This window comes from Sinocyclocheilus rhinocerous, unplaced genomic scaffold, assembly GCF_001515625.1.
Source record: "Sinocyclocheilus rhinocerous isolate Xijiao unplaced genomic scaffold, SAMN03320098_v1.1 scaffold1312, whole genome shotgun sequence".
Taxonomy (NCBI): Eukaryota; Metazoa; Chordata; class Actinopteri; order Cypriniformes; family Cyprinidae; genus Sinocyclocheilus; species Sinocyclocheilus rhinocerous.
In genome coordinates, this window is record NW_015639805.1 from 513,273 (window position 1) to 540,942 (window position 27,670).

Sequence of the window (27,670 nt, forward strand, 5' to 3'; positions counted from 1 at the left end):
CGTGTTGTCTGTTTTCCCACGCTCTCTCTGTGTGTGTGTGTGTGTGTGTGTGTGTGTGTATACACAGGCAGCCTGGTCCTGCTGGCCCTATGCAGGCAGAGAGCAGACAAATGCAAAGGGACACTTGTGTGTGTAGAATGATATTTGTAGTGACGCTTTGACCGCAGTTAATAAAGTGTTCGCCCTGAGGTGATTCCAGTCGGCAAGCACCGCCAATGAAACTCGCTTACTCAAAGAGAGAGAGGGAAAGATGGAGAGATAGATGAGAGTGCAGGAGCAGAGGAGAGGAAGGACGATCGGAAAGGAAGGCAGAGTGAGAGTTAGGCATGGGCCGATTACCGGTTTCAAGGTATACCGTGATTAGAAAATGTCACGGTTTCAAAACCACTAATATTTTCCGTTATACCGTTCCTGCGGTATGCGCTGTTTTTCCTTGTGTAGGACGGCCGAACTTAAGGAGCTTCCCCTGGAGCTTACGCGATCGGCAACCGACTGTTTTTTGTCTTGTTGCAAGCAACTCGTCTCTGTTCTGGACTTGCACAAACTGCGTTGCAATGCAGTCGTTTTCCAAAATGTCATTTATGTGAAAATATGAAGTCTGTAAACGCCCGTTAACACAGGCCAGAGACGCTGAAGACGGACTCGCAGAGAAAAATACTGTAGCAGGCAGATCACTCACTGTTCATGATGCACGAACTATTGGAAGAAAATCCTCAATATTGATTTGGGGGTTTATATGAATGTGTTTCTGAGGGGAACTGACTGTCTTCAGAAAAGTTTACGTGGTATTTTCTTTTCATCTCGTCTCTGTATAGTTCATATTAAAGCAGTATTTCAGTGCAGTGCTGCTTTGTTTACAGCGGTAACCAAGGAAACGCTGTATCTGGTGTTCCATGAGCGCCTCCTGCTGTCAGAGAGTGAATCTGCATCTCATTCAGAGCTTCTGCTGTTTGCTTCGTTCAGGCATGTAGTATAATTTCACAAAGCTAGTCAGAACATTCTGTTTTTGCTTCAAATTGGGTTATTATTAAATCAAATTATGTATATAAAATTATATAACTAAATGATATGAAATGATATGTATATGAATTATATAACAAATAACTGTAATTACAGATTTAGGTTAAATAAAGATGTCAGTCTTTATTTTTCTTCTTTTTAGGAAACAAATCAAAGAAAAAATAAACAAATTCTACTGTTCCTAATATTCTGTATGTTGCTCAAAAACAAAATATATTGTGTTCAGCGGAAAATTATTATAATTTTTTTTACCCAGTCATTTAAAAATAACACATTTTAGAGCTGTAACGACAATACCATGATACCGTGAAACCGTGATATTTTGCTTAAGGTTATCATACCGTCAAAATGTCATACCGGCCCATGCCTAGTGAGAGTATATAGCGGTGAGTGAGTAAAGAGATTTCCAGACATTTAAAATGACATGGATTGTGTGTTTGCGTATGTGTGAGAGTGAAACCAAACAGAGACCAAGCAGAGAGCATCTCCAATGTGTGTCGTTTCATTGAATTAAAATGTTGGAATTGGCTTTTAAATGGTGTCACGCTGAAGAGTAATGCAAATGAAAACTTCATGCGCTGTCTTCGGATGAATATTGCCTAAAATGTTATTTCCTCTGAGAAGGTCTCAAGTATCACGCGTATTATTCATGTGCATTTTAATTTGACTCGGAGCCCCTGCGCTTATTAGCGCTGAGATTCACCTTTGATTGTGTACTCGCTGGTATCTGTGGGGAATTAGCTAAGTAACCAGAATATGTTTTGCCAGTTCACCCCGAGCGGAGCAGGAAATGAATCGATTAAGCTCGGAGCCAAGTGTGGCCTTAACTAAATATTCAATTAAATTTTGGACAGCTTTTCCATTTCAGTCTGCTCAACACTTGCTTTTCTTGCTGTTAATTGTTTATATCCCTAACGTCAACAGGCCACATTTTTTTTATAAGTCATATTTCTGTCATTCTATGACATAGATGCGTGTCTGTTCATTGTGGACATCCTGAAATGTAATTAGTTTATTTTTTTTTTATTGGCAACTATATTTCCATGAAGAACCTTTAAAGGGTTAGTTCACCCAAAAGTGAAAATTGTGTCATTAATTACTCACCCTCATGTCATTCTAAACCTGTAAGACCTCCGTTCAGCTTTGGAACACAAATTAAGATTTTTTTTTTTTTTTCGCATAAAAAGAATTCTTGTAGCTTTATAACATTATACCTTTCTGGGCCTTGAACGTGTCAGTTGTGTTGCTGTCTATGGAGGGTCAAAAAGCTCTCGGATTTCGTCAGAAATATCTTAATTTGTGTTCCGAAGATGAACGAAGGTCTTACGGGTTTGGAACGACATGAGTAATTAATGACAGAATTTTCATTTTTGGATGAACTATCCCTTTAACATCCTTGAAACCTTTCCATTGCAAAAAGGTTTTTATAGTGGAAAAAGGTTCTTTAGATTATTAAAATGTTCTACATGCTAAGAAAAATTATTATTTTAGGAAATGTTTGACTAAAGGGTTCTTTAGGGAACTAAAAATGGTTATCACTCCGAAAACCCCTCTTTTGGATCATTTATTTTTATAAGTGTAGGTGTATTAGTTTACCTCTTTATGTCATTGCATAGAGGACAGCTTGAGTAGGCGGCAGGTTTTTCTTTTCTTTTCTTTTTTTAATTAACTGATTGATTGACTGACAGATTATATCAGTTATTATTGCCCATAATAAAAGTATTGTCCAAATTTCTCTTCATCCCACCTTTGCATTGTTTGTTTTTCCCAACTTACTTGTGCGATCTGATTAGCAATTACTGTGAATCGTTAGCATGCCTATTTTTATCAGTCTATGCATATTCAGATGTCTCTCTGTAGGACTCTTGGTCTGGACAGACAGGTCCACAGTCCTGCTCTATTATTGTCATTAGTGTGTGTTTGAGAGGGGCAGAGATCTGAACCCGAGCCTGCGGTGCAGGAGGTCTGGGGGAGGACAGCCGCGTTCTTTCAGCTCTCCACTCAATTAGAGCCGGAGAGGCACACAGAGGCATGCTGGGTTAATTGTAGAGCTTCAAACAGCTGCCACATTCAGGGTTCCATTGTGCCGGCAACGGTTGTTACGGCGACTGGGGGCCTGGGTTAGTAATCGCTGAGTAATCAGTGTGAGAGAAGAGCAGATGACACGTCCATTAGCAACAGGCAGGTATTGTTTAGAATACAACGACACCAGAAGCCCCTCATGCTCGCTCGCTCTCCCCGTCCCACTTTTATGAAATCATTCTGCTGCCAGAGTGACATAAAACTCTGCTTGTGTTGGGGAGTGCATGCATGAGTTGTGTTTTGACTGTTTTGTGTATGTTTAACCAGGCCAAATCTGAATCCCGTTTGCATATTATCTGTCCTACACGGTATGCAATATTTGGATTAGTGCATTCCAGTCCACCGGAAATCCATTAGTGCCTTTGATTGACTGGTTTCGATGCATCCACATATGTTTTTTATGGTAATGTTGCCCACAATCCTTTGCGATTCTGCAAAATTTTCTAGGGAAATTAGATCCATTGCTTACTTAGAGGTCACTTCCAAATCAATTAGCTTTATATTGATAAATACAGCTAATTTGCTTGTTAAAAGTTCAATAAACTTGAATCTGGTGATGAATCTGAAAAATGTTCACTCCCACAAAATTCTGTGGATTCTTATTGAGATGACAGCATTTTGCCAGCAGAATTCTGCCATACAAAGGTAAATGTGACCTCTTTTAGAGATGCACCGATATTAAAACTATCATGGCAGATTACCAATAAATGGCTAATATTAAATTCTATGCTATTTTTGTCTAAATGAATAAAATGAAACACTAAAACTATATTAAAAAGAAATCCTTTAAATTTAGACAAAAAAAAAAAAGAAATGGCATGTGAAACAGAACGAACTATTCAACAATAAATGTTTCAAAAAATCGTTTCATGACCTTATAATATTGTTTAAAATACCCCCAATAATGCATTATGATATAATGAACCTATTATGTTATTGTTGCATTTAGGAGTAGTATACAAATTCAGAGTTCTAATATATTATGAAAATGCAGTTTTATGAAACTACAGTCTGTCCTAGTATTGACATACCTTCTTCTTGCTACATACTCAAACACATGCTGTCATATCTCTGTTGTAGCACATATTTTTTCACACTCATAAGTATGCGAATTGGAATTCAGCCCATCTGTTGCTCAATTGTGCGGTTTATATAAAATCACAATGAGAAGCCCAGGCACCTACAGTGGAAAAGAAACTGGACTTGGCCCAAAAGTGCCAGGGTCAGATGTCTCACACACACAGGCACATAAAGATGATGGCTGTTCCTGTCTAAGCGTTTGTGCTGACCGCTCATATGCTTTAACAGGTCAGGCTTTGAGAGGAGGGGGGAAATGCTGTGAACCTGCTGGATGTTGCATTGCTTCTGACAGTGTATGTGTGTGCTTTTCTCAGAATCAGTTCCTGTTTATCTGTGCCTTGCCACAACCCATATTTGTTGAGCCAAGGCTGATGTGGTTTTGTGTGTGTTCATTGTTCTGTTGAAACCCAGCGGCTGTTAAGCCCTTTCTCTCCTGCTTCTGCAGGCGTGATCGACGCTGCTGGACATTTCAAAGTTTTTTTTATTTTTTTATCCTGTCACCTCTCAACCGTCACAGACAATTTGCGTATTTATAGGGCTGAAGTGTACGTCATCTGTACTTCTGTAGAGAGCTGCTCTTCATGGGAAGTTGATATTTTGGGAGGATTAATTGTAAATGCTGAAAATATTCAGTTATTTTGTGTCACAATTTCTCTTTCATCTCTGCATCATTTCCTGCAGACGCCTCCCTGAGGATGCTTGCACGCATCTGGCCCCTCGCTCTCTCTTTTCTCTCATTCTCTACCTCGATGCATTGCTTTAAAGAGCGAATAAACAGCCTACACAGACAATTCTCATTTTTTAGGACCTCCAATTACAATTTTCTTCCCACTCGCATTCACTCATATCCCTCTGTCTCCGTATGGCTTCCCGCTGCACCCTCAGCCCAGGCTGACCCGGGCCTTTCCTAGCCCCGCTCGTCCCGACCCACCTACTCCAGCCCGCGGGTGTCCGTTTGCCATTCGAGACCGCTGCGGGATGGCAGGGAGATTGCGGAGATCAGGTCCTGTTGTCTTTTTGTGTTTTTGTGTGTGCGCAGAGCCTCTCCGGTTGGTGTGCGTCGGCGGTAATGAGAGATGGCATTTAGAGAACTGCCGCTCTGACACACGGGCACTCTGTGCCAGCCGCGAGTGATTAAGGACAGAGGTCATTCTGCTAATTATCCTCCTGCCATCCCGCTTCCCGCAATCTTCCCCTCCCATCCTCCCCGAGCGCTTTGTGCCTGGCAGGACGGGATCATTTGTCCTTATGCCAGAAGAGGAAAAAGGCACAATGCATGACTGAATACGCTCACTGAGGACAGCACTGATATTAGATTGCTGGTAAACGTGCAACATTAAAACGGCCAGCGAATGGATCATTTCTGTAAAGCGAAGAGGAATAATCTGCAATAAATGGACAGGACAGGGCCGGTGTAATTTGGTTTGCCTGCTCTCACTGTGTTTGTGGGATTGAGCGCACACACACACACACACTCGGTAACTCCTGTTCTGTGAGCGAGCAAGGAATGGATTGCTGCCTTCCTCAAGGGAAATAATTAATCCGTACAAGGCTGTCGCATGTCGAGATGTAGCAAGTGTGAAGCATTTTGCCCAGGAGGCATTGCAGACTGTCGCCTATGCAGACACCTGTTAGAACTCCTGCCCCACATTAGCATACACAACACACACATACATATTGCAAACAGGAGCAACCACATTTTTAGTCAAGTAGCATATGGACGTCATGTCATAAAATATTTGTGATATTACTGAATTTGTATTAAACATGATAACAATTTAATAAAAACATTGTAAGTTATTAATTATAATGCTTACAGTTCCTCAGTTATTCAAACAGCAGCTACAGAAAACAAGCAAAGGACATTTACATTATCAAACATAATCTCTGCACTTTAAAAAAAAACACTCCCGTTATAATCAGTGAAGCTATCTACACTGTATGATGAATAAATCTCTAGGGCTGCCCCCTAATAGTCGACTAATCGTTAGTCGACCAGAAGAGGCTTGGTCGACCAAAATTTTATTAGTCGCAGAAAAAAAATTCAAAAAATTCCACAGGCGAAGTGACGGACAGACCGTTAACAGCTAGTCTATAATACAGTACATCAGGCAGGACACCCAAACGCTCGCCTATCATTCATCAACCTCAAATATGGCTTAAAATCTGAAATATGTAAGTATTAGCAACTTTACATGGCCGCACAATCTAATGTTAACCTAGAGAAATGTGCGCTATTTAGTGTCTGTGCAGAGTGTGAACAGTAGCACTCACTGCAGGACAGATGGAGACACTGGTGCGCTCACTTGCTCTTAAAATTCTCCGTCATTTTGGTCATACAGATAAGAGTAATACATCTCTCAAATCTGCAAAGACTCTACGTTTATTTGTGTGCACTCACAATAACAAAATGTGCTTTTGTAAAATAATTAAATCAAACATGATGCACTTTCTGCCGTCTCAGTCTCTGTGAACTCGAGCGCGAAACTCTGTGTATGTCTTTACAGACATTACAGACATTAAAAATATATCTATAGAGAGTGAATTGTCTACTTTCAAATGAACCAATTCAAATGGAAAACAAATATTCTCAGATTATGTAATCCGTATGAAACATGCATACATGTGCGTCCACTACTGTGGAGATGACGAGTCATCTCTTAAACCGAAAACAAAGAAAGCACTCGTTTATCAAATTATTAAAATGTTAATGCAGTCTCCTTACTGTTTTTCCCTGACACATTCATAATCATTACTTCTGCCAGTGCGCTGTGGCAAGCTTTATGCGTATGCTTGAGCGCTTATTAGGCTATGTAGGCAATTGAAGGCTCATTATAATGATTTAAATGGTTTATTAATAAACGTGCGATTAGTCGGCTAATGCTTAAAGTGAATGACTACTAGTCGACCAGAAAAATCCTTAGTTGAGGGCAGCCCTATAAATCTCTTATACTTGCATGTACATTGCATGTACATCTGCACGTTGTTGTTAATGATGAGAGAATTCGCGACAGAGCAGAATTCAGTCAGCACGCGTGCACTGAACAATAAAACTGTGGTGTTTCAGCGATGACTAATCTGAACACCTCTGACTGGCCATTTCATTCATAAACTCAATAGAATAGTGTGTGATTGGTTATAACGTGCACCACTGTAAAAACGCGTAAAAAGAAATATGATGGAACAAATAAGCCCTAATATTAATTTGATAATAATACTAGCCTAATAATAATAATAAACATAATTATCTTTAAATCGTCAAAGGCATCAGCCATAGGCAGTATCGTCAATATACATGAAATATATATATATTAATATAAATATTTATTTATTTATTTATTTATATATATATATATATATATATTTATATATTTAATACAACAGTTCCCATAGTTGTGACATACAGTAGTTTAGAGCTAATCTCAATAAAACTTGACCTGTGTAAAAAGAAAAAGTGTTGTGATTTTGATACTTATTTTCAGTTTGATGTGTCGCCACATGCAGGAAAAAATAGAGAGCATGCTAGTTGCAACAGATGATTTCTTTAGTAGATGGTTTGTATGTATTTTGATTTGAATCGCCACTTTACGTCAGTGATGGCCACACTACCTTTTGCACAGTTAAATCAATTAAAATACAGTTTAAATTATATAATGTTGCAGTTGCAGCCTAGTGAGTCATTTTACTCACATTTGATGCTTATAACCAGCACTGACTGAATCTACAGACTTTTTCTGATTTTCTGCTTTCTGTTTTTCCGATTTTAAATGGAACTAATGGTACTAGACACTTATTGGTAGCTACAAGAGTAATTAATAGGCCAAACTATTTATTAAACAAACACCTAAGTAGCATGTGCATAACTTTTGTAAATGATAGATGTTCCCATTCAGTGTGCGCAGATTTCGTGTGTGCCTGTTTATAACCTTGACATGGTATTAATTATCATTTAGAAATGTTTATTAAAGAATCGTTAGAGAAAATCATTGATGACTGCAAACTCAAACTTGTTAGTCCGCCTCTCTTTCTCTCTCCACCGTTGTGCTCATAGCTGCTGTAATAGCCAGAGGCCTTTGTGGGTTGGAGCAGCTCTCTATGGGTCTGAAAGGCCTCTAATCCCCGTGGCCTGTGAAGTGTGAAACCTTTTGATGGCAGGTCGGGTGCTGGAGGCTTTTGCCTGTTGACAAACAAGAGCAGGCCACAGAGAGAAAGACAGCAACAGCGGCTTTATCCGTTGTACGAAAGGATTCAACAGAGCAGTTTAGGAATGGAAAATATGGACCTGTCACCCAAACACACATGGCAGCAACAGCATTAGCTGAGCTTTAATGATAATTAGTACGTTTTGGTGAAGCGAGATGGAGTGAAGGGAGGAGAAAGATAGAAGGCTAAGGGAGAGTGACATGGCAAAGCATGGCTCCTTAATTAAACCATGTGATGATCAAAGATAGTCACCCAATCCAACCCCCCTCCTTAAGTAAAGGAGATCAGAAAATTGGCACGTCTATTTGCATACGGACCAGTGATGCCTCTTTGAAATCCACTGTTTTTTTCCCTCTATGGATCCAATGAATTGAGGAAACTGTCAGTTTAGTTGTATCACACACACACACACACACACACACACACACACACTGGGGCGCACGCACACACCCTCCCCACCCACTCTTCTGTGCTGGCTGTCGGGGAAACATCAAAGCGCCGTGGCGCTGCTGTCACCGAGGGGGTTGAAAGTGTCGGCCCCTGCGCTGGCCCTGCATGGGCTGGACAGATGCTCGACAGCCCCCATTTCATCTGACCCATTTAGAACACCTCCAATTAGACTGTGACAGCGCGGAGATGAGCATCCTTTCATCCGCTGCCCAAGAAGATGCCAGCTAACATATGCGCTTTAAACACTCTGCAGACCTCTGTAGCCTCAGGAATGCTTTAAAAAGATTTATTAGACATAAAAGAGCTAGTCTGAGACAGTGAATGTTTGGGGTTTGTTTAGATTTCTGCACAAATGTGGCCTAGAACATGACCTGACTTTTATTCTCAAATAAACAGCTCGAAAATGATAATACATGCAACAACAAAAAAATCTGTATCCATAAAAAGGTGGTCATAAATTAAATAAAACAAATGCCAATCAGTTCAGACAGTGACACTCAAATAAAAGCAACAAGAAATATTTTATGCTGTATTGTGAACACATTTATAGAGGGTCTTGTCTGATCTAAAACTCAAAAGAAGTGGGGTCACACCGCATAACAGTGATCCCAAACAGAGGTTTATATCAACAACAACAGCAGCAGCACAATGGGATGCAATTTTGTATTTTTTGGTCTTCTCTGGAGTTCTGGTTCCAATTCCATTTGAAACGCTGTGGTCTGAGGCAGGCCACTCAAGCAAGACATCCTATAAATATACATGAAATGAAACTGTTTTGGATAGAGGAATGGGTCAGATATGTGCTATCCACTGTAAAAGTTGTGCAGCAGCTAAAGAAAGTGTTTATTTGACATTCTGTTTCCCATGTCTTTTAAGATTCTTTTTCCTTTAGCTTAATTGTTCAAGCTAATCACTATATTGTTTATCTTACAAAAAAATAAAAATAATTTATTACATAAACAGTATTTTATAGCGCCTCATCTTAATGAAACAGTTTATAATATTTTATACATTATATTATTTGATTCTAATGATTTTGAAACTATTTTGAAAACAAAATGTAATCATTTCTCAGCTGCTTCTGCAGATTTGACAGTGTATGTTGTGACTTTTTTTCAAAAACATTAATTGCTAAACGTTTGTTTTCTTGGCTGCAACCACATCAGGTTTTTTTTTTTAACCATGCGCTATTAGATTTGAAGGGCTTAGAGCAATGGATGATGTGGATTTAGCTGCTTGAGTGATTGACCTGTGTCAGCTTAATGGAAGCTAGAGAGGAAAAGGATGTGTGACAATCAGAAATGTGACAACTTCCTCACAGCTGGATCCCGGAGTTCTGGAAAACCAATCTGACATTTGCTGACACTGTCATTTGTGGCAGTTTAATTTTAGTCAGAATGATAAAAACAAGCAGAAAATATGCACACTTTCCTTAAAATATAATTTTTGAGCGAGTTGGTAGTCATTTGTGGCAGTTGATTTATCACTTGTAAATTGAGTGCTTTGCCCGCTCCCCCTCTGCCTTTTTGTAGCACTGAACTAAGTAGCCATGAAATTGCCTGAGTAATGTCGTTTAAATCCAATCTCACCACGGCCCTTCACCTCCGCTCATCCTCTGTGCTGCCTCTCGCAGCTCTTTCTCCTTGTTTCCCCAAGTCGTTTTTCTCAGAATCCCAAAAGCCCCGGGTTTCTCTGAACAGGCCTGATTCGAAACCCCGATCAAGCCAAAACAGAGTCCAACTACAAGGACACTTTGTCTTGCTGTCAGAGACATTAAGGCTTATTGGGTTTTTTTATAATTTCCTGCCCTGCCCAACATGTGGGTCTTTGCGTTTTAATAGGAGCGAATCCGTTTCGCAGCGCAGTTTTTAATGGATGTCTCAATCATGTTTTATGACAAAGCTCTTGCAGTACATTTTGTCTCACAGTTTCTCTGTACAGGCTGAAAAAAACCCGGTTACGGATTCCCAGTGGGTGGAGTTTTCAGGGGTTCATGGGAGGGGTAATGTAGGTCTGTCTCTTCATTTGGAGATGGTCTGATTGAATAATTGAGAAATTGGCCTGGCCAAGGCTAAGACCTACTGGTGCTACTTATAAATCTCAAATGTGTCAGTGCAATTAAACAAGTCTTTTATCCTCCTTACTTCCTGCTCGCTCTCCTTTCCGTCTCCAAGGGTAACCCAATTTTGAACAATAGAGAGGCCAAATTAATTTCACAAAGCGCTGGTTTAATAATGCCTTAGGTGCCTGATTTTGAGTTTAAAAAGAGCTATTTATCCAGGGATGAACCTCCACTGGAATATTGAGTGAGAGAGAGGGGACTGAGTGAGGAATAAAATAGAGTTTCTATAGACAGGGTGAATTTAAAACTTTCAATATTCACATTATTTGTGAATTACGCGTCTATGGTTTGTACCATTCAATTTTTGTTCTTGGCAGACATTTTCGTAGTCATTCAGACTGACTCATTGAGGCTTAGCACACTTGTCTCTATTAAAATGGATGGGGATGTGCACACAAGTACGGTATGTAGAATAGTGTCTATTTAGAAGAATGTGCTGGCTGCTGATGAATTAGATGGTGACCGGTAGCTTTCAAGCTCCAAATGACAAATAGGTTGTGGGCCGTAACTCTGACTCGTGGTTTTCTTAAATTTTTTTTTTGTCTTGCAGGTGAGCTGACTGTTCCCATGCCTTCCCCGCGCTACCCCAGCGCAGCAGAGCTGGATGCCTACGCGCAGAAGACGGCCAACAGCCCTCTGTCCATCAAGATCTTCCCCACCAACATCAGGGTCCCCCAACACAAGCACCTTAACCGGACTGTGAACGGATACGACACCACCGGACAGCGCTACAGCCCCTACCCACACCTCCACACAGGGGGCTACCAGGGTCTGTTAGCGATCGTCAAGGTCTCATTGTCGTCATCCTCATCTTCCTCGTCATCTTTCGCACCCTCCACAAAGGGCGTCCTCAAAAACTCAGAGGGCAGGAGGACTAAGTTGTCTCCTGCGCAGATAGCAGTGGCTCCTTATCCGCCTCCCAACAGCAGCACTTTAGGTCATTGCCACGGACAGATTGTGTACCACACAGGGCCTCCCAAACCGCCAGAGGCCACCGCTCTGGCGGTCCCCCCTAATGTCACTGTGGCCGGCTCCGTGATCCCTGTTGCGGGGGGCCGAGGATTGAACCTCCCTCCTCAGTCGAATCTTCCCTCCATCCAGAGCATCATTTACCAGATCAACCAGCACTGCCAGGCCCAGGCTCTACAGCAGGTGTGTCAGAACGGGGCGTCGACGGGACCTCCGAACCCCAGCCCATCCAAACCGGGCACCGCTAACTCCTCAGGGGGGACTTACGTCACTAGTGTGGCTCCGCAGGGAAACATGGCCTATTCAGGGACGGTGCTGCCAGGGCACAACGGGGAGGTGATGAAGGCCGGGGTGTATCCCGAAGGTATGGACTACCTCCTGTGGCAAAAACAGCAGCAGCAGCAGCAGGCGGTTTTGAGGATGTACAGCGAAGGGAGCGGAGGCGGAGGCGCCATAAGCAAGTCGCCCGAAACCTGCGCCCCAGGAGGGTCCATCATGTTCGGAGGGGCGCAGGTGTCCTCCTCCAGAGGTTACCCGATGACGGCCAGTACGAGCGGCGGGGGTGGGCTGGACAAGGTCAGCTCCTCCCCTTTGAACTGTGTGGGGATGCATGGGAACTTTTCTGTCGGTCAGTACTTTGCACCGCCGTGGAACAGCGTTCTGGTGACGCCGGAAAGCGACTGCTACAACCCACAGGAGCTTCCAGGAGCTACGACCACAGCTGGACCGGTGACGGGACACAGGGAGCTGGGATTCCCCCACCCTCACCAGCACCCTCATTATCATCACCACCACCATCATCATCATCATCACCACCCGCCCATCGACAGCACGGGTGGTCTGTGCTGCAGTTTGCCCAGTAAGAGTCTATGTAATACGTCAGTGTTGAGCAGCAGTCTGCAGTCACTGGAATACCTGATCAATGACATCCATCCTCCCTGCATCAAGGAGCAGATGTTGGGGAAGGGATACGAGACCGTGTCTGTGCCGAGACTATTGGACCACCAGCATGCACACATCCGCCTCCCTGTTTACAGATAAGAAGAGACGGGGCTGACCGATATAAAGAGCGACTGCAAAATCTTTAATCACAAACTGCAGTTGTTGCCATTGCATAGATTTGCAGTGGAGTTTGGTGATCCTGCTCAAAGCAGACTGGGGGAGATCTGGATCAGAATACGGTTGGGTGAATGCTGGAAAGCCAATCGGTGCCTCTCGGCTCAGAGCTGGGAGAGAATTGCTGGCTGGGAATTTGAATGTTCCTAAATGTGGATTCTGTGATTCTTTTCTCTCTTTTTGCCAAGAGGGATTTTGTTTATTGTTTTCCAATTGTTTCTCTATTTTTCCTTTCGAATTATTTTATCAGACTAATATTTTTATTTTTGGTGAGAGTCAATAGTTTAAATGAAGTAAAAATGGCCTCCTCTCCTCCCCAAGTAACCATTTGGATTAACGCGATGAAGATGATGGTCTTAAAGCACCACGCTTGTCTGTAAAAGATACAAGATACGGTTGAACCTGTGCTCACAGAACACTGTAAGAGGTAACGGTATGCACGCATTACAACATTTCAAAGACCAAAAAGGCAACTAGATCAGTGCTTTAGTTTTAGGTGACGCTAATAGATAAAATGGAAAAACCTTGTTTTTTCAAAGAAACTGCACTGCTTGGGGTGTAAAAATGTGTGAAAGTCTTGGGAGGTCGGAAATTAGACGTTCGAATATAATGTATTTAAAGAACTTGAAGACTTGAACCTATTTTTGTTGTTTTATATATATATTTGTAGTATATAATATGCATTGGCTGCTAAGGGAGTAAGAGTGTAAAATGCTTAGGTTTTTTAATGTTTCGTTAAGGGTCTTTAATTTTGATTTTATTCTCCTTTGGCTGCAGTATAAGTTTCTGCTGTTCTCACGGTGTAACCACCACCAGAACGCTCATTTATTTACCTACACTGGAATCAAATCTCCACATAAGCAGATGTAAAAGTAACCGGTTGTTGGAAAGCTCTGAAATGAGACCGCCCTCATTAACAAGATTAGGCCGATCAGGTCTGTTTCAGTCATAGAAACACATTCTGACATGCCGAAATGAATCTGATTTGGAATTCTGAAAATGAGCCGTCTGTTGTTGGAAATCTTGTTCTCGATTGGTTAGGGATCAAACGACTCTTCCCTCTCGGTGACTCCATTAAATGAGGACCTGAGGGGAGGTAAACTGTCAGAGGTGTCGCTTGACCATTCCTCTTTTTGAAACGATAAAAACAATCATTGCCTCTCTCAAACAGAGGTGGAAGGAGAGGGGCCGAGCGTTTTTCTCAGCTCTGTGCTAGCGGTTTCGAGCCGGGTTGAGGCCGCTCGTAAGCTCTGTCTCAACACTGAAATATTTATTCCGACTGTGACTTTCCTGTGAATGTACTGCACTTAGATTACTGAGAAGACTAATGCCTTGTGGGACACAGAGGGGGGAAATAAAGAAAAATTGGTTGGGCACAGCGGTCCCTGGCATTAAATTAGCATTTCTTTTGTCAGTCAAATTTCACCGGTAAATTGAATTTAGAAACTCGAGAGTGAGTCGATGGGGGGTTTCTGGCGGAGGCAAAAAGCTGGCTACAGTCTAGATTTATGAAGTGCAATTATTATGACTGTATTAACAATTTTGTTTTCTCTGAGCTTACACCAAAAAAAAAAATTTGTAAAAGTACAGCTGTGTCTACATTCCCAATGTACCACATACTCATTCCCGTCTTGTTTTGAGGTGCAAAATAAAATGATTTCAAGAATTTATTGAGAAACCCACGTCTTTGCTTTGACCTTGTCTGCATTACAAAAGTGACATTTTTCATGCACACACAGAAGCTGTTCGGCTGATGGAAAATTAATTTCTTCTGAGTTCTTGCAGAGATATACTAACTACTAAACAGGCACTACTGAGTTTTTCACACTTGAACTGGTTAACCCGAAGTCATTTTTGACTTCATCCTAGTCAGCAACTTATACTTTACCCTGGGTTAGTAATCAGTCTTGAGAGCCCAGTCTCATGAAAATGCGTATAAATAGTACGCCAAATAAAAACGTGAGTAGTCAGGTTTTGAGACTTCACCCTGCAAACCCTTGCAGGTTGTTATTTGCATATTACGAGGTTAACAACATTAATTTGACAAGTGCAGCATGCAACGTGTTTTAATAACTACTCGTCGATCACTCCAAGTTTGCAGTCACTGTTCAATTTTTTCTGTCAAACACTGAAAGGAAACGTAGAATGTGACAGTTTTGTTCATGAATATTTAAGATAAGCAGCATGGATTATCATTGGTTGTTTGTTGCTAAACCACTTACGGTGACATTTTAGGACCACATTGTTTCACGGTGTACATCTTTTGACACAGCAATCTATAATAATAACAATAATGCAAAGCTAAAAGTGACCCTAACCACATATATGTGAAACATTGCAAAAAGATAGTTGACCAAAAAAATGGAGACTTTCCTCATTTACTTGTATGACTTTGTTATTTGGACCCCAATGTTTTTCAAAATATCTACTTTTTGTTTCACAGAAGAAAGAAAGGACAGGAGGGTAAGTAAATGCACAAGTGTTCAATCTTATTTTTTATTTTATTTATTTATTGACTTATTTATTATTTATTTATTTTTGTATTTTGGTTTTTTGGTTTTTTTGAGCATTTATGATAATGCTGGAATAAAATTGCTAATTTAAAAGACTGTAAAAATCCTACGGTAAAAGCGTGTTAATAGATTTACAGTAGTTGGGCATTTCATTTTAAAATACCATCAAATGTACAGTTTTTGAGTGAAAAGAACAAGTCCTCTTACAATTTAGTTCAATTCACATTCCCATAATTCTCGGTCACAGTTTACATTTGATGGTTTTTCACTGAAATAACTATTTCTTCCTAGTTTTTGGTTTTCTTCCTTGTCTAACCACATTAGTGTTTTATGCCCTGCATCTTGTGTTGTTAAATTAATGTTTATTGCATGGACGACCTTGTCTCAGTGGTTCATCTGACTGTAATTACGTTCCAAAACACAGTCCTCAAAAAGCATTTTGACTGATACGTCAGAAATGTAGCTTCCCATGTTTATCAGTTTGAAACACTGAAGCGAAAACATCATGAGCAGCTGAAATACTTTGCTACAACGTTTCTCCTCAGAAAACAGCAAAAGCGCCACAATGCATGTCCACAGAGATCCATTGTGTCTCTGCAGAGAAGCCATGTAAGTAGTGATTGTGTTAGTCAGGCTGAGCATGCTTGGAGTGTGCCGTATTGATCTGCTGTAGATTAGCTCATAATAGCGCACCGCTTGCTTTGAAGACAAACAAGGGGACCTGCAGGGAATACAGGCAGCACACCTGAAGTCAGCCATGCCAACTCTCTGCTTTCACAACGCTAGTCTTCAAGCAGATTTTTAACGTTTTCCGTCCATCAGTGCCGTGTTTGTGCTAGATAAGGGGTGATCTCCTAGCTAAAATGCGCTCTGAAGTATGTGAGCTCATGTTGGTTTAGAGAAACCAGAGTTGTAACAGTCTATAAGCATCTCGGCGTGCACGCTGTCTTTATTCCGTGTGTAGTTTTTGTCAGCTTGAAAGATGTGCGTCTGATCACATCCCTGGGGGCTTTCCTCTCTGCCTCCCTGCTGCTGTCATCCTTTATGTTCTATCTCTGCTGTGTTAATGGATTTGAGGAGTCCGCTGCAGCAAAGGACTCTCTTTCAATCTTTCTTTTTCTCGTCTTCTGCCCTCTACAATTCAGAGTGCAGCCTTTAGTTTTATTTAGAAATAGAATGGACTTCTTTAGCTGGATGCTGATGGTGCTATGCAACTACTACGTCATTCTCTCTTTACGTAATGGTGTACAGAAAGACTTCGATATTATGTACTGCCAAGAACCTTTGGAGCCACCCAACAGACCTTTTGAACGCTTTTAAAACCCTATGGCAACTATTTCATCACACCACACTCTGGAATACTTGATCCTGATTGGTCAGTTGCAGTATTGAGCGAGTAGATGTATATTCGATGTATATCATTCAGTCCACTCCTACATACAAACACAACACCATCTCATGTCTCATTTATAGTGAAAATGACAAGGATAATATATTACTGTAATATTGTTGCTGTGATTGTCTAGAGGCAATTGTTTTGTTTTTTTTCTTGATGAGGAAAAATCTAAAACACTGTAAAAAAAATTTGTCATTTTAATAGTAAAAGACTAAAATCCTAAAAACCTTTTAATTGGTTAACAGTAAGTTCCCTTACTCTATACTGTGAAAAACGGTAAAATATCTAATGGGACTTTTTCAAGTTTACAGTAAAAAGTAAAATTGTGTTAACTGTGCAGGTTTTGGAAGTAAAAGAACAAATCATCTTATAATTTACAATGAAAAAATGTAAATTCACATTCTCTGTGTGACAGCTCACATTTGATGGGTTTTCTTAAAGGGGTCATATGATGCTGCTAAAAAGAACATTATTTTGTGTATTTGGTGTAATGAAATGTGTTTATGCGGTTTAAAGTTAAAAAAACACATTATTTTCCACATACTGTACATTATTGTTTCTCATATATTTTTTTCTTATTAATTATATACATTAGGGTTTTCTATATATTAATATTTACCTTATTTTGTGTGAAAACTACTTGGGATGAACATCATGTGGTTATTATTATATATTATATTATAAAAGCAAAAACTATTTTTGTAATTTGATATATTAACTTTATTTGCATTATTTGGTTATTAACATATATCTTTTTTACAGTAAATGTAATTTTAATTTGTAAAACTTAATGTTGCTACCATATTTTTTACAGTGAATTTCTGGCAGCCTCAACTACTGTTTTTTTTTTTACTATAAAATCAACTAACTTGTATTAAATTTATTTATTTAATTTGTTTACTTTTATGTTTTGCTTAAAGTTCATGTAGTCTACATTCAGTAGTTCAATAGTCAAAATGTCCTGAAACAGATTAATGTAGTGTCAGACATAATTAGCAGCACCAAATATAATAATAGCAAAAATAAACAGGTTTTCCAACCACTCCATTGTCTGGACAAATACTTTGTCCCGCCTCAAACTCGTGCCATATGTTGACCCGTCGGACCGCTCAAGCAGAACAATGTTTTGAAAGCTCCACAGAGAGACAGGAACTCAACTTACAAAAACTTATAGTCGTTTCTGCATTTTTCAACTGAAATGTTTTGAATATAAAAAAACGTGTGCATTTGAATGTGCAGTATGAATTACTGATCCATTAAGCATTATGTAATGTGAATGAATTCAAGTTTTGGTGAAGTGTAACCCAGTTCTACTTAGCATCTTGCTGAACTGGCCCAAGCACTAATGCAAACAGAGAGACAGATTGGTGTCAGGAACAATAGGCCTCTTAGCGTCCATACGAATAATAGCATTAGACCCCGTATAGAATCTGGGCGAGTCGAGTCCTCTCATCTTCTTTGGCTTTAAGAAGACATATGGACCATCAGCAGCTGCACCTGTCCTGTGAAGCACCATCTCTTTGAGTGATTAGTCTTTGCGCTGACTGGCGCTCAGATGTGCTGTCGCAGAGTTACAGGGAGGCAGACTTTGGAGAAAGAAAGAGACCGAACAGGCGGGGGTTCAGAGCAGCCCTGGAGCGTGAAGTCGTCCTGGTTGGTAATCAGGATAATTGCAGCGTTGCTAGTGCTCTAGTCTCCAATCTCTGAGTGTGGGCCTCTGTGGCCCTGTGTGCAGATTGGCCCCTCAGGCGCCGTGAACCGGGCCACTGCAATTCCCTTCTGCAAAGAGAGAGAGTGAGACAGCTCTACCTCCGGTCTGTCTTATTAGACATACTTATCAGATTAATTTAATGAGGATCATAAAACTGATAAAAATACACCGTTGTGACGTTATTCAAGTTGACATGAAATCAAAATGAGGCCCTATTTACACTCTTAAAGGAAAAGTTCACTCAAAAATGAAAATATACTCACCTTCAGGCCATCCAAGATGTAGGTGAGTTTGTTTCTACATCTGAACAGATTTGGAGAAAATTAGCATCACATCACTTGCTCACCAACGGAGTGAATGGGTGCCGTCAGAATGAGAGTCCGAACAGCTGATAAAAACATCACAATAATCCACAAGTAATGTACAGGACAGCGAAAATAAGAGTCCTCTATTCATAATATTGCTTTCTTCAGTGGAAAAAGTCCTCTTGTCTTGATAAGGAGAGGAATATGCTCAAATCAAGCACAGTTTATAAGCAAAAACAGTTCTAAACAAACCTGTTGGTGGATTTTGATGTGAGAGGACAACAGGGGATGGACTTCATTGGAGGAAGCATTATTACGGATTATGGACTTCGTCTTAACCAATAGCCAAATAGATATTTAGGCATCTTAGCATTTTAGGCTTCTGTTGTAGAAAATTTTTTTTTTTTTCCAAACATTTTGCCAGTAATCGACATTATCGACATAGTCATTTAATTAGCGTTTATATAATAACGATTATGGGAGTATTGCAGATAATAACGAACTGAAAGGCAACATGCGTAATGCAACGCTAAGTTCATGAGTTTGATTGCATGATCTGATAAAGACACTGTCAGTGGCTTTGGATAGAAGTGTCTGCCAAATGCATGAATGTACTGTAAATGCAAATGAAGCGCTACCACTGAGATGCTGTGGAGAGTGAACTTGACCTTTAACCTTCACATTTCATCTTCAAAAGTGGGTTCTGGTGTGGAACGCCCAATTGTCATGATCCAGTTAATTCCAGATGAATAAAATCAAGTCCTGGCCTACTTTGATAAATATTCAGAAATATACTATGAAGTGCATGGCATTACAAAAGTAAAATGGGCTGTGAAGGCTGTTTTTTATGCTGACATTGAGGTCAATGCTGACATTGACACTTCACTGGAGAGGCAGATTTTGCATTCTGGCTTCATTTGGATTCACTGTAGAAGTTTTTGTCTTTCCTGCTTCTTCTTATGCCCTCATACCTTGACATGCTCAGCCACTTTGAGCGGATTGTGTTGTCACTTAACCGTTGAAATGGCGGAGCGGGTCAGAGCATCCCATTAACAGATCCATATGTGGGCTTTCATTCACACCCCACACACACCCCCCCCCTCTCTCTCTCTCTTTTTATTCTCTCTCTCTCTCTGTCGCACTCTCTTTCTGTCTCTCTCATCCACTCATTGTAATTTAAATAGCTGTTCTTGTCTGCTGGTTCAGTGCTACAGTCATTAATTAGTTCATCTTTGGTTCTGTTCAGCTGTCGGATGGAAAAGCTCTGGGTTCAGCGCTCTGGCTTTACCATATGGATCTCTTCCTCTCTGCCATTATAAGCTAAACATGCTTTCAGAGGAAGTATGGCCTGTAAATACATCCTATACATCCAATTAGTGTACCACAGTCAACATTTGAACCCAGTTTGGGTTCCACCTGGGCCATGAATCATTTTTCACATTGATATTTAAAAAATCTCATTTTTCTCTTTTTTTTTCTTCTCACATCTCATTATAGAAACATTTTAGTTCCATATCAATATCTTTATTAATTATTTTGTTGCCTCAAGGCTACTTTGTGCAATTAGGGTACCAAAACTCGTAGGAAAATATGATTAATTAGTGGTTTTTCTAGTGAGTATAGCAACTGTGCACAAATACAGTCATTAAGAAAGCTGTTTTGATTTTTTTTCCCTTTATAATCTTTGCCTTTTTAACAAGTCTGTCATTCTTCTAATTCCACACTGTGTAAAAATATTTTAAATAAATTCCTGGTAGCAGAAAAATGTAAGTATCCTTAATATTTCCTGCGCATGATGATTAGCGTGCCATTGCATCCTGGTCCTGAACGCCATCATCTTTTTCCTCAGCCTTGCCTTTTATGCATGTGTCCCTGTATGAGGACAATTTATTTAAGATAATTTCTGTTAAATTTAGAGATTAGTAACCACATAAACCACCACAGACTCAGTGTTACAGTGAGCCACAATCCTGAATGCTATTGCATGTGCACAAATTTCCCCTGACAACTTTCAATGAGAAGATTCAGAAGATGAATATGCATGTCATAAAAGAAGTCTCTTATGTTCACCAAGGCTGCATTTATTTAATAAAATACAGTAATATTGTGAAATATATTATTATAGTTTAAAATAACTAATTTCTATTGTAATATATTGCATGTGTAAATTATTCCTGTAATGGTAGAGCTGCATTTTCAACATCATTACTCCAGTCTTCAGTGTCACATCAACATTTGTTCGAAATAGAAATCTTTTGGTATATTATAAATGTCTTGACGTCCACTTTTAGTTAGGGATGTAACGATTAACCGCGAGCCGGTTGAAAATCGATTCAAATATGTGATGATTCAAATCGGTTGAGATGCTAAACAAATCGCGATTCATTTAGGGTTAGGAGTTTATATGAATGTATGTCTGAGGGGAACTTTAGACTTTAGAAGAGTTTAGATGGTATTTTTTCTTTTCCTCTTGCCTCTGTATAATGCATATTAAAGTTCATAAGTGCAGCGCTGCTTTGTTTACAGCGGTAACCAAGGAAACGCTTTAAGCGCCACCTGCTGGCAGAGAGTGAATCTGCGTCTCGTTCAGCTCGTCTGCTGTTTCTGTTTCATGCAGATATTTTTTATGTATAGTTTCACAAAACTGAAGTCAAACCATTCTGTTTTTGCTTCAAATTTCGAAATTATACAACCTAATTTAGATTAAAAACTGCTCATGTTGCATGTGTGCAGCATCTTTGTTTGGATCATGATTAAAATGCAGTGGTTGTCTCATTTTAAAAGGAAAGAGCACAGACAAAGCCTTATTCTGTTTATATGAAGAGATTTATTTTATTTGTGTTAATTATTTAATTGATTTGGGGCTTGTTTTAAAATTTCAATTTAGTTTTGTTATTTACATTTACAGTAACCTATATTTAAAAATTGTTATTTAGCAGACACTTTTATCCAAAGCGACTAACAAATGAGGACAATAGAAGCAATCAAAACCAACAAAAGAGCAATAATATACAAGTGCTATATTAGTATATTATTATAGTGTTATATTTCAATTTCACAAAGAAACATGCAGCATTTTGTCCAAGCAATAATAAAAGGACACATTTAATTTATAATTTTTCTTAAATCTCATTTTTTAAAAAAAAAAAAAAAAAATCGTGAATCGAATCGCGAGTTGAGTGAATCGTTACATCCCTACTTTTAGTCGATTAATTGCAAGTTTTAATTGGTTTACATTGCTTATTTACATTCATGGCCATACTCCATATTGGCTCCTGAAACAATGCAAGTTACAATTGTTTGGAGCGTCCCTGCTGGGAAGGAGATGTGGAGATTGGACCTCCAGGAACTTTAATTGAATGCCTCTGCTATATATTATCAGTGAATGGGACTCGGTTGAAATCATATGTGCATGGCAAACAACTACGTGTCAAAAGAATTCTCTTTCATCGGAATGAATTGAGTGGCATTTCTGCCCCGTCTGTCTATATCAGCGTTATCTAGATCTAGATTCACGTCTACGTCTAGGCAACACTGGTGGCGTTGTGCAAAGCAGGCCATTGTTACACAGCCAAGTATTTGAAGGGCACAGGCCCTGTGGGAGAGAGACAGGAGCCAGTAACAGGGGAGAGATATGGCAACACAGTGAGCTTGATAGAGAGCTAAAGCCCATAATCCCTCTGGTTCAAACCACAAGTGAGAGTCTTTCCCCTGTGCGCTTGATGGCAGGGTCTAACCCTTCGGTGTGCGAGGCCAAAAGACAAGGCGTGCTGATAAAAGCCATCCCTCTCGCTTCCCCCTTATCCATCTCGCTCAGAAAACAGAAATAAAAATAAGGGCAGCTGCTCTCACCGCAGATCTCTGGCACTGCGTCTCGAGCATGGCACGCACACAAACACGTAAACACACAAACTGTAGGTCTTGCCCCCATTGTGTTTCAAACTCGGTGAGGTGCATGTAAACCAAAGCATTGCTTTTAAACGAGCGTTGCCTCTAGTGCAGAATGTATGTACTCTCATGGAGAGCTTCGCTTCTGATCTGGCTGCACTCCAGCACACATACTACGCATATAAAAGAGAGATACAGGCCTGACGTTCATCCAACCGATCAATGCCAGGGGCCTCGATGCATCCTGGGTAACTCGGCCCATCTGAACCCAACGCTCCTTTGATGGTATAACATTTTTCGATGTTTTAATGTTCTGTCAGGAGTTCACTGGGCTGCATCCCAATACGCCTACTTATAGTATGCACTGGAAGTATGCACTTCACTGGTGAGAGGAAAGTACTGTATGAGCTGCGAAAGAGCTCTTGTTTACCTACCCTCACGTTGTTCCAAACCTGTTTGACTTACTCTTTCTGTGGAACACAAAATAAGGAGATATTTTGAAGAAAGAAACAACACTGCACCTCACTGAATTTCATTGTGCAGACAAAAACATCATTGAGACTTTGAAATATCTTCTGTTGTGTTCCACAGAAAGAGTAAGTCAAACCGGTTTGGAACCACATGAGGGTGAGTAAACGATGATTTATGAAAGTTTATGATTCTTCTACATTTTGTTCATCGAGATATTCTTCACAAATGAACACACCTTTGGATAATTTGAAGCCTTAAAAAAATGCACAACCCAGTCTCATGGCAAATACGTACCTGGGGGCACATTTTTGCAAGACGCGAAATACGTACTCGGTTCGAATCCCGTGTAACTACGTTTCAACAAAACAGTTCAAATCTGCATATAAGGAAGTTAAAATGGCACGGTTGTATCAAAAAATGTGTTTTTATATCAGTTTTGCATTTGTTAACACTATCGGGTAGGTTTAGGGTTGGGTTTGGTGTAGGGCATATTTCCAACACGATAGAGCATTAACTTTTAGCGACAGTCCCCGGATATTTGAATTCTGAACCGCCGCAATACGTACCTGAAGCAACGTAATAAAAACACAGCAATACGTACCTATATCAACGTAATAAAAACGTGCCAGGGTTGACGTATTGAACCCGTGTTTTAGCGCCACTCAGTGGACATTTCTCTTTGAAACTGCGGCGAAACGTGCAGTAAGGTACGTAAAAACGGTGTTGCAGAAATGTACGCAGAGGTACGTATTGTTATGAGACTGGGTTGAAAATGCATCATTCATCATCATCATAAATAGAATCAGCAGAAGTAAAAAGGTAACGTAGACTATAAACAAACTACACCAATGTCGCACGATTTCAGTGTCAGCACCATTAAGCTTCTGACAGATCTCACAGTCTGTATCTAAAACCATTTTCCCTGAAAGTTTGAGTTCGAACACAATGAGGCTGTGAAACAGACTAGTGAGTAGATCCCTGTTGAAAAAAACGAATATGCTGGTTAGGTATGTTTTGTAGCATGTCTGCTGGTCATGAACTGGTTTAAACAGGTCATGTGCTGGTCCTATGCAGATCCTTAGCTGGTCCCAGCTTAAACCAGCTCAAACCAGCAGCCATGCTTCAAAACATACCTAACCAGCATATGCTGGGTTTTTTCAACAGGGATGAGTTTGCCTGTTTGACATGATGATGTTTAATGTTCCTGACAACCTCTGCACTTCCACTTAGCCACTTGTTAGCCTTTTTCGAGACAAGTAAAAGATTAAAAAAAAAAATCTTGGTGTATTTTGTTGTAGAATAAAGCATTTATCCAAAAACCAATTCAAAAAACCTATTGACTTCAGGAAGATGGAACCAGAAGTGCTAATGTAACCCCTCTCTCCCGGGTCCTCACCGCCACACCTCGTTCTTGTTCCGAGTGGGTCTCGAACCCAGGTCTCCGGCATGGAAGGCGGACACACTAACAAGGAGGCTAAAGACTGCAGCCTCTAGCGTCTGTCACTAGTGCGTCTCTTGAGATCAGGGGAGTGAGGTTTACCTGCACAGCACTTACTTGCTGGCCTCCGTTACACTAAAACGTTAACTTGTTTCCAGGTTTTGGCCTACAAAAATAGGCCATCCCTAAAGGACTCTATTTAGGATGCAGTGCTTGCTCCACATTTTAATCATATCTGATGCTGTTTGTTCATTCTTCCCGCATAATGTTATGTGAAATGTAGTATGCCCAATGTCGTATGAATGAACACCCAGTAATTCTGAGGATCAAGAAAGATGTTCCTTGTGATTAAATTGTAAATGGCTGAACACATGGGTCAAAGGACAATGTCAACATGGCAGATATAGTACGTGCAGGAATGTATTTACACCTACAGACGTGCTTCATAAACAGTCATGAGATTCAATGAAAGTCTCTCTTTTTCCTTCTCGTACTGGTATCTTTTTAACGGAAGGCAACTGAAAGGCACAATCTCTTTTTCGTCAGACAGTCAGCAAAACTAAAAGACAAAAAGAACAGTTGCATTGTTTGCTAAGCTGCAAGCCAGAAGATTTCAGCGTGGACTTCACTGGCCTTTCCTCGGAGGAACTGCAGTGAAACTGAAGATAGCTGAGGCACAGATGAAAGAGACACAGAAAAGAGAGCGAGAGGGAGGGTGAAAGAGCTTTGTATTTGTTGCTAAATTGGATTAAAGATTTAGCTGGCATCATTTGTAGTAATGTATGCAGAGTTAAACGCTGCTCAGAAGCCTCTCTCACTTAAAGAGCTTTAATACTGAAACCGAACAAAGTGCATTCAGCCGCGCTGAACACAATCTCCACGGGATGAGCAGTTTCCTTTTAATGTTACCATAACTACACTTCACTGCACTTTTGGCAAATTTCCCACCCTTTGACAAAATCGCAAAACGCTGCTGTTTCTCTCGCTGCCTAATGTACGAAGAGCACTAGACAGTCTGGAGATTAGTTCAGCAGTTTTATTTCCCATTAATTGCTGTATTGTTTTGTTGGGCACACACTGAGAATACATATGTGACTGAGCAGAAGCAGTTCCGCAATGTTTTCAATGAGAGAGAACCAATCACAAGCTTAGACAATGAATCTGGAAGTTCAGACAATGAATCTGGAAACGCAGTTTAATGCTTGACAAAGACGTTTTTAATCTTTTGAAAGAGATGAAGACAAACTGGCATGAACGATATGCTCCTCCTCTCCTCTGAAAGTGTCTGGCTATTGCCTAACTGTAAATGTCTGTTATATGTCAGGTTATCATTTGAGTGTCTCAAGCATTTTATTTGAAGTCTGTTGGACTTATGGATGATTCGCTGTGAGCTTCTAGTTTAGAAAGCTGCTCAGGGCTTCAACATCAGATCTGATTCAACATCATATTCAGCATCATAATGAAGGACGTCGAGGATGGAGGGGGTGGAAGAGAAGAATATAGACGGAGATGGCCTTTACATTTTGTGCGCTTGTAAAAGGCACGATCCCATTTAAATCAGTTATGGAGTCACAGTAACAGTATAAAGATCTTTCCAGACTAGTCTGGCCCAGTTTTAGCTCTGATCAGCTGAAGGTCAAATCGTTTCGCCTTCTGCGTTTTCTTTGAAATAGGCGAAGTAATGCAAGCAAGCAAGAAACAAGCAAACAAACCAAAAACAAGCTTTCTTGCTTGTGAATCTCTTAACTCGAAAGGAATAAATCACCCAAAAATGAAAATTAGCTGAATATTTACTAAACCTCAGGCCATCTAAACTGTAGATGACTTTTGATTGGTAGAAATGTAGCTTTACATCACTTGCTCACCAATAGTGAATGGGTGCCGTCAGAATGAGAGCCCAAAACAGCTGATAAAAACATCACAATAATCCACACCACTCCAATGAATGTTTTGTGAAGTCAAAACAGCCATATTTGATCGGAACTGTTTAGGACTGTAAACGTCTCCTGATTCTGACTCATATTTTAGCCGGAAGCAAAGTTAAAACTGGATTTGTTTTTACAAACACACAGCTTTTCGTTTCATAAGAGGTTGATTTATGGACTGGGGTCTTGTCAATGGTTTAATCAGCTACTTTAATCAGCTGTTTGGACAGTTATACAGTTATAAAAATGGTGTATTGTAACGTTAAATAATGCGGTTCATCACAGTTTTTTTTCTCTAGGTTTATTGGTTGTGATTAGTGTAAATATGCTTGCATGCTAAAATCGTAATATACTCAAAAAGATACTAATATAGACTAGCTACAGTTTCAAAGTAGCTTCCCTGGTGCTGGTGGGTGTACAGATAAATGGGTTTTATCAGTCTGTGTGTGTGAAAAGACTATTAAAAGAGAGAGAGAGAGAGCGAAAACGCTTTTGGGGGATGGAGGAGGGTACGTGTGTGTGGTTTGGAGAGAGAAATGCAAATAACGTGGCAAAATAACAGCGTGAAAATTCAACTGCGCAGAAATTTCTCACAAATCAAACTTCAAGCACCCAAAATTGTGCCATCAGCACTCCACCCATAAGCCGAGCAGCGTCTGACTTCATTAAGGCTCGCGAGCGAAGGTGCAGCTGCACATGACTGTGTTTGATTAACTCTGCAATGATTTCTGACTTAATCAGTCAGAAGAACAAATTCAGTGAGCAGGAAGCCTTTTATCAGCCAGACTCACTCACCTGCACATCTTCCTGCCTTTTAGTCAGCAGCAAATTAGCAAACCGACGGCTGTCAGAAATGAATAATTGAACTACATTTCCAAGATGAAGGCTAAACTGGTACACTAAATAAATTTGTATTTGCTTGCCTTTGACTAGATTTACTACTTGAAATAAATACTTCTTGGTCTCATGTGGTGTATTAGT

At 40.2% G+C, this 27,670-nt stretch overlaps 1 protein-coding gene across 4 annotated transcripts in view; it reads left to right on the forward strand.

Annotated features, from left to right (window-relative positions):
• The window catches only part of LOC107752139 (protein FAM222A-like), a 74,306-nt gene extending 59,598 nt beyond the window's left edge, over positions 1 to 14,708 (forward strand). For all 4 annotated transcript variants that reach the window (XM_016568018.1, XM_016568019.1, XM_016568020.1 and 1 more), the window contains exon 3: positions 11,508 to 14,708. In XM_016568018.1, coding sequence (XP_016423504.1) covers positions 11,508 to 12,967 — 1,460 coding nt within the window. In that variant the 3' untranslated portion in view covers positions 12,968 to 14,708. The remainder of the gene's footprint in view (positions 1 to 11,507) is intronic.
• Positions 14,709 to 27,670: the final 12,962 nt, after the last annotated feature.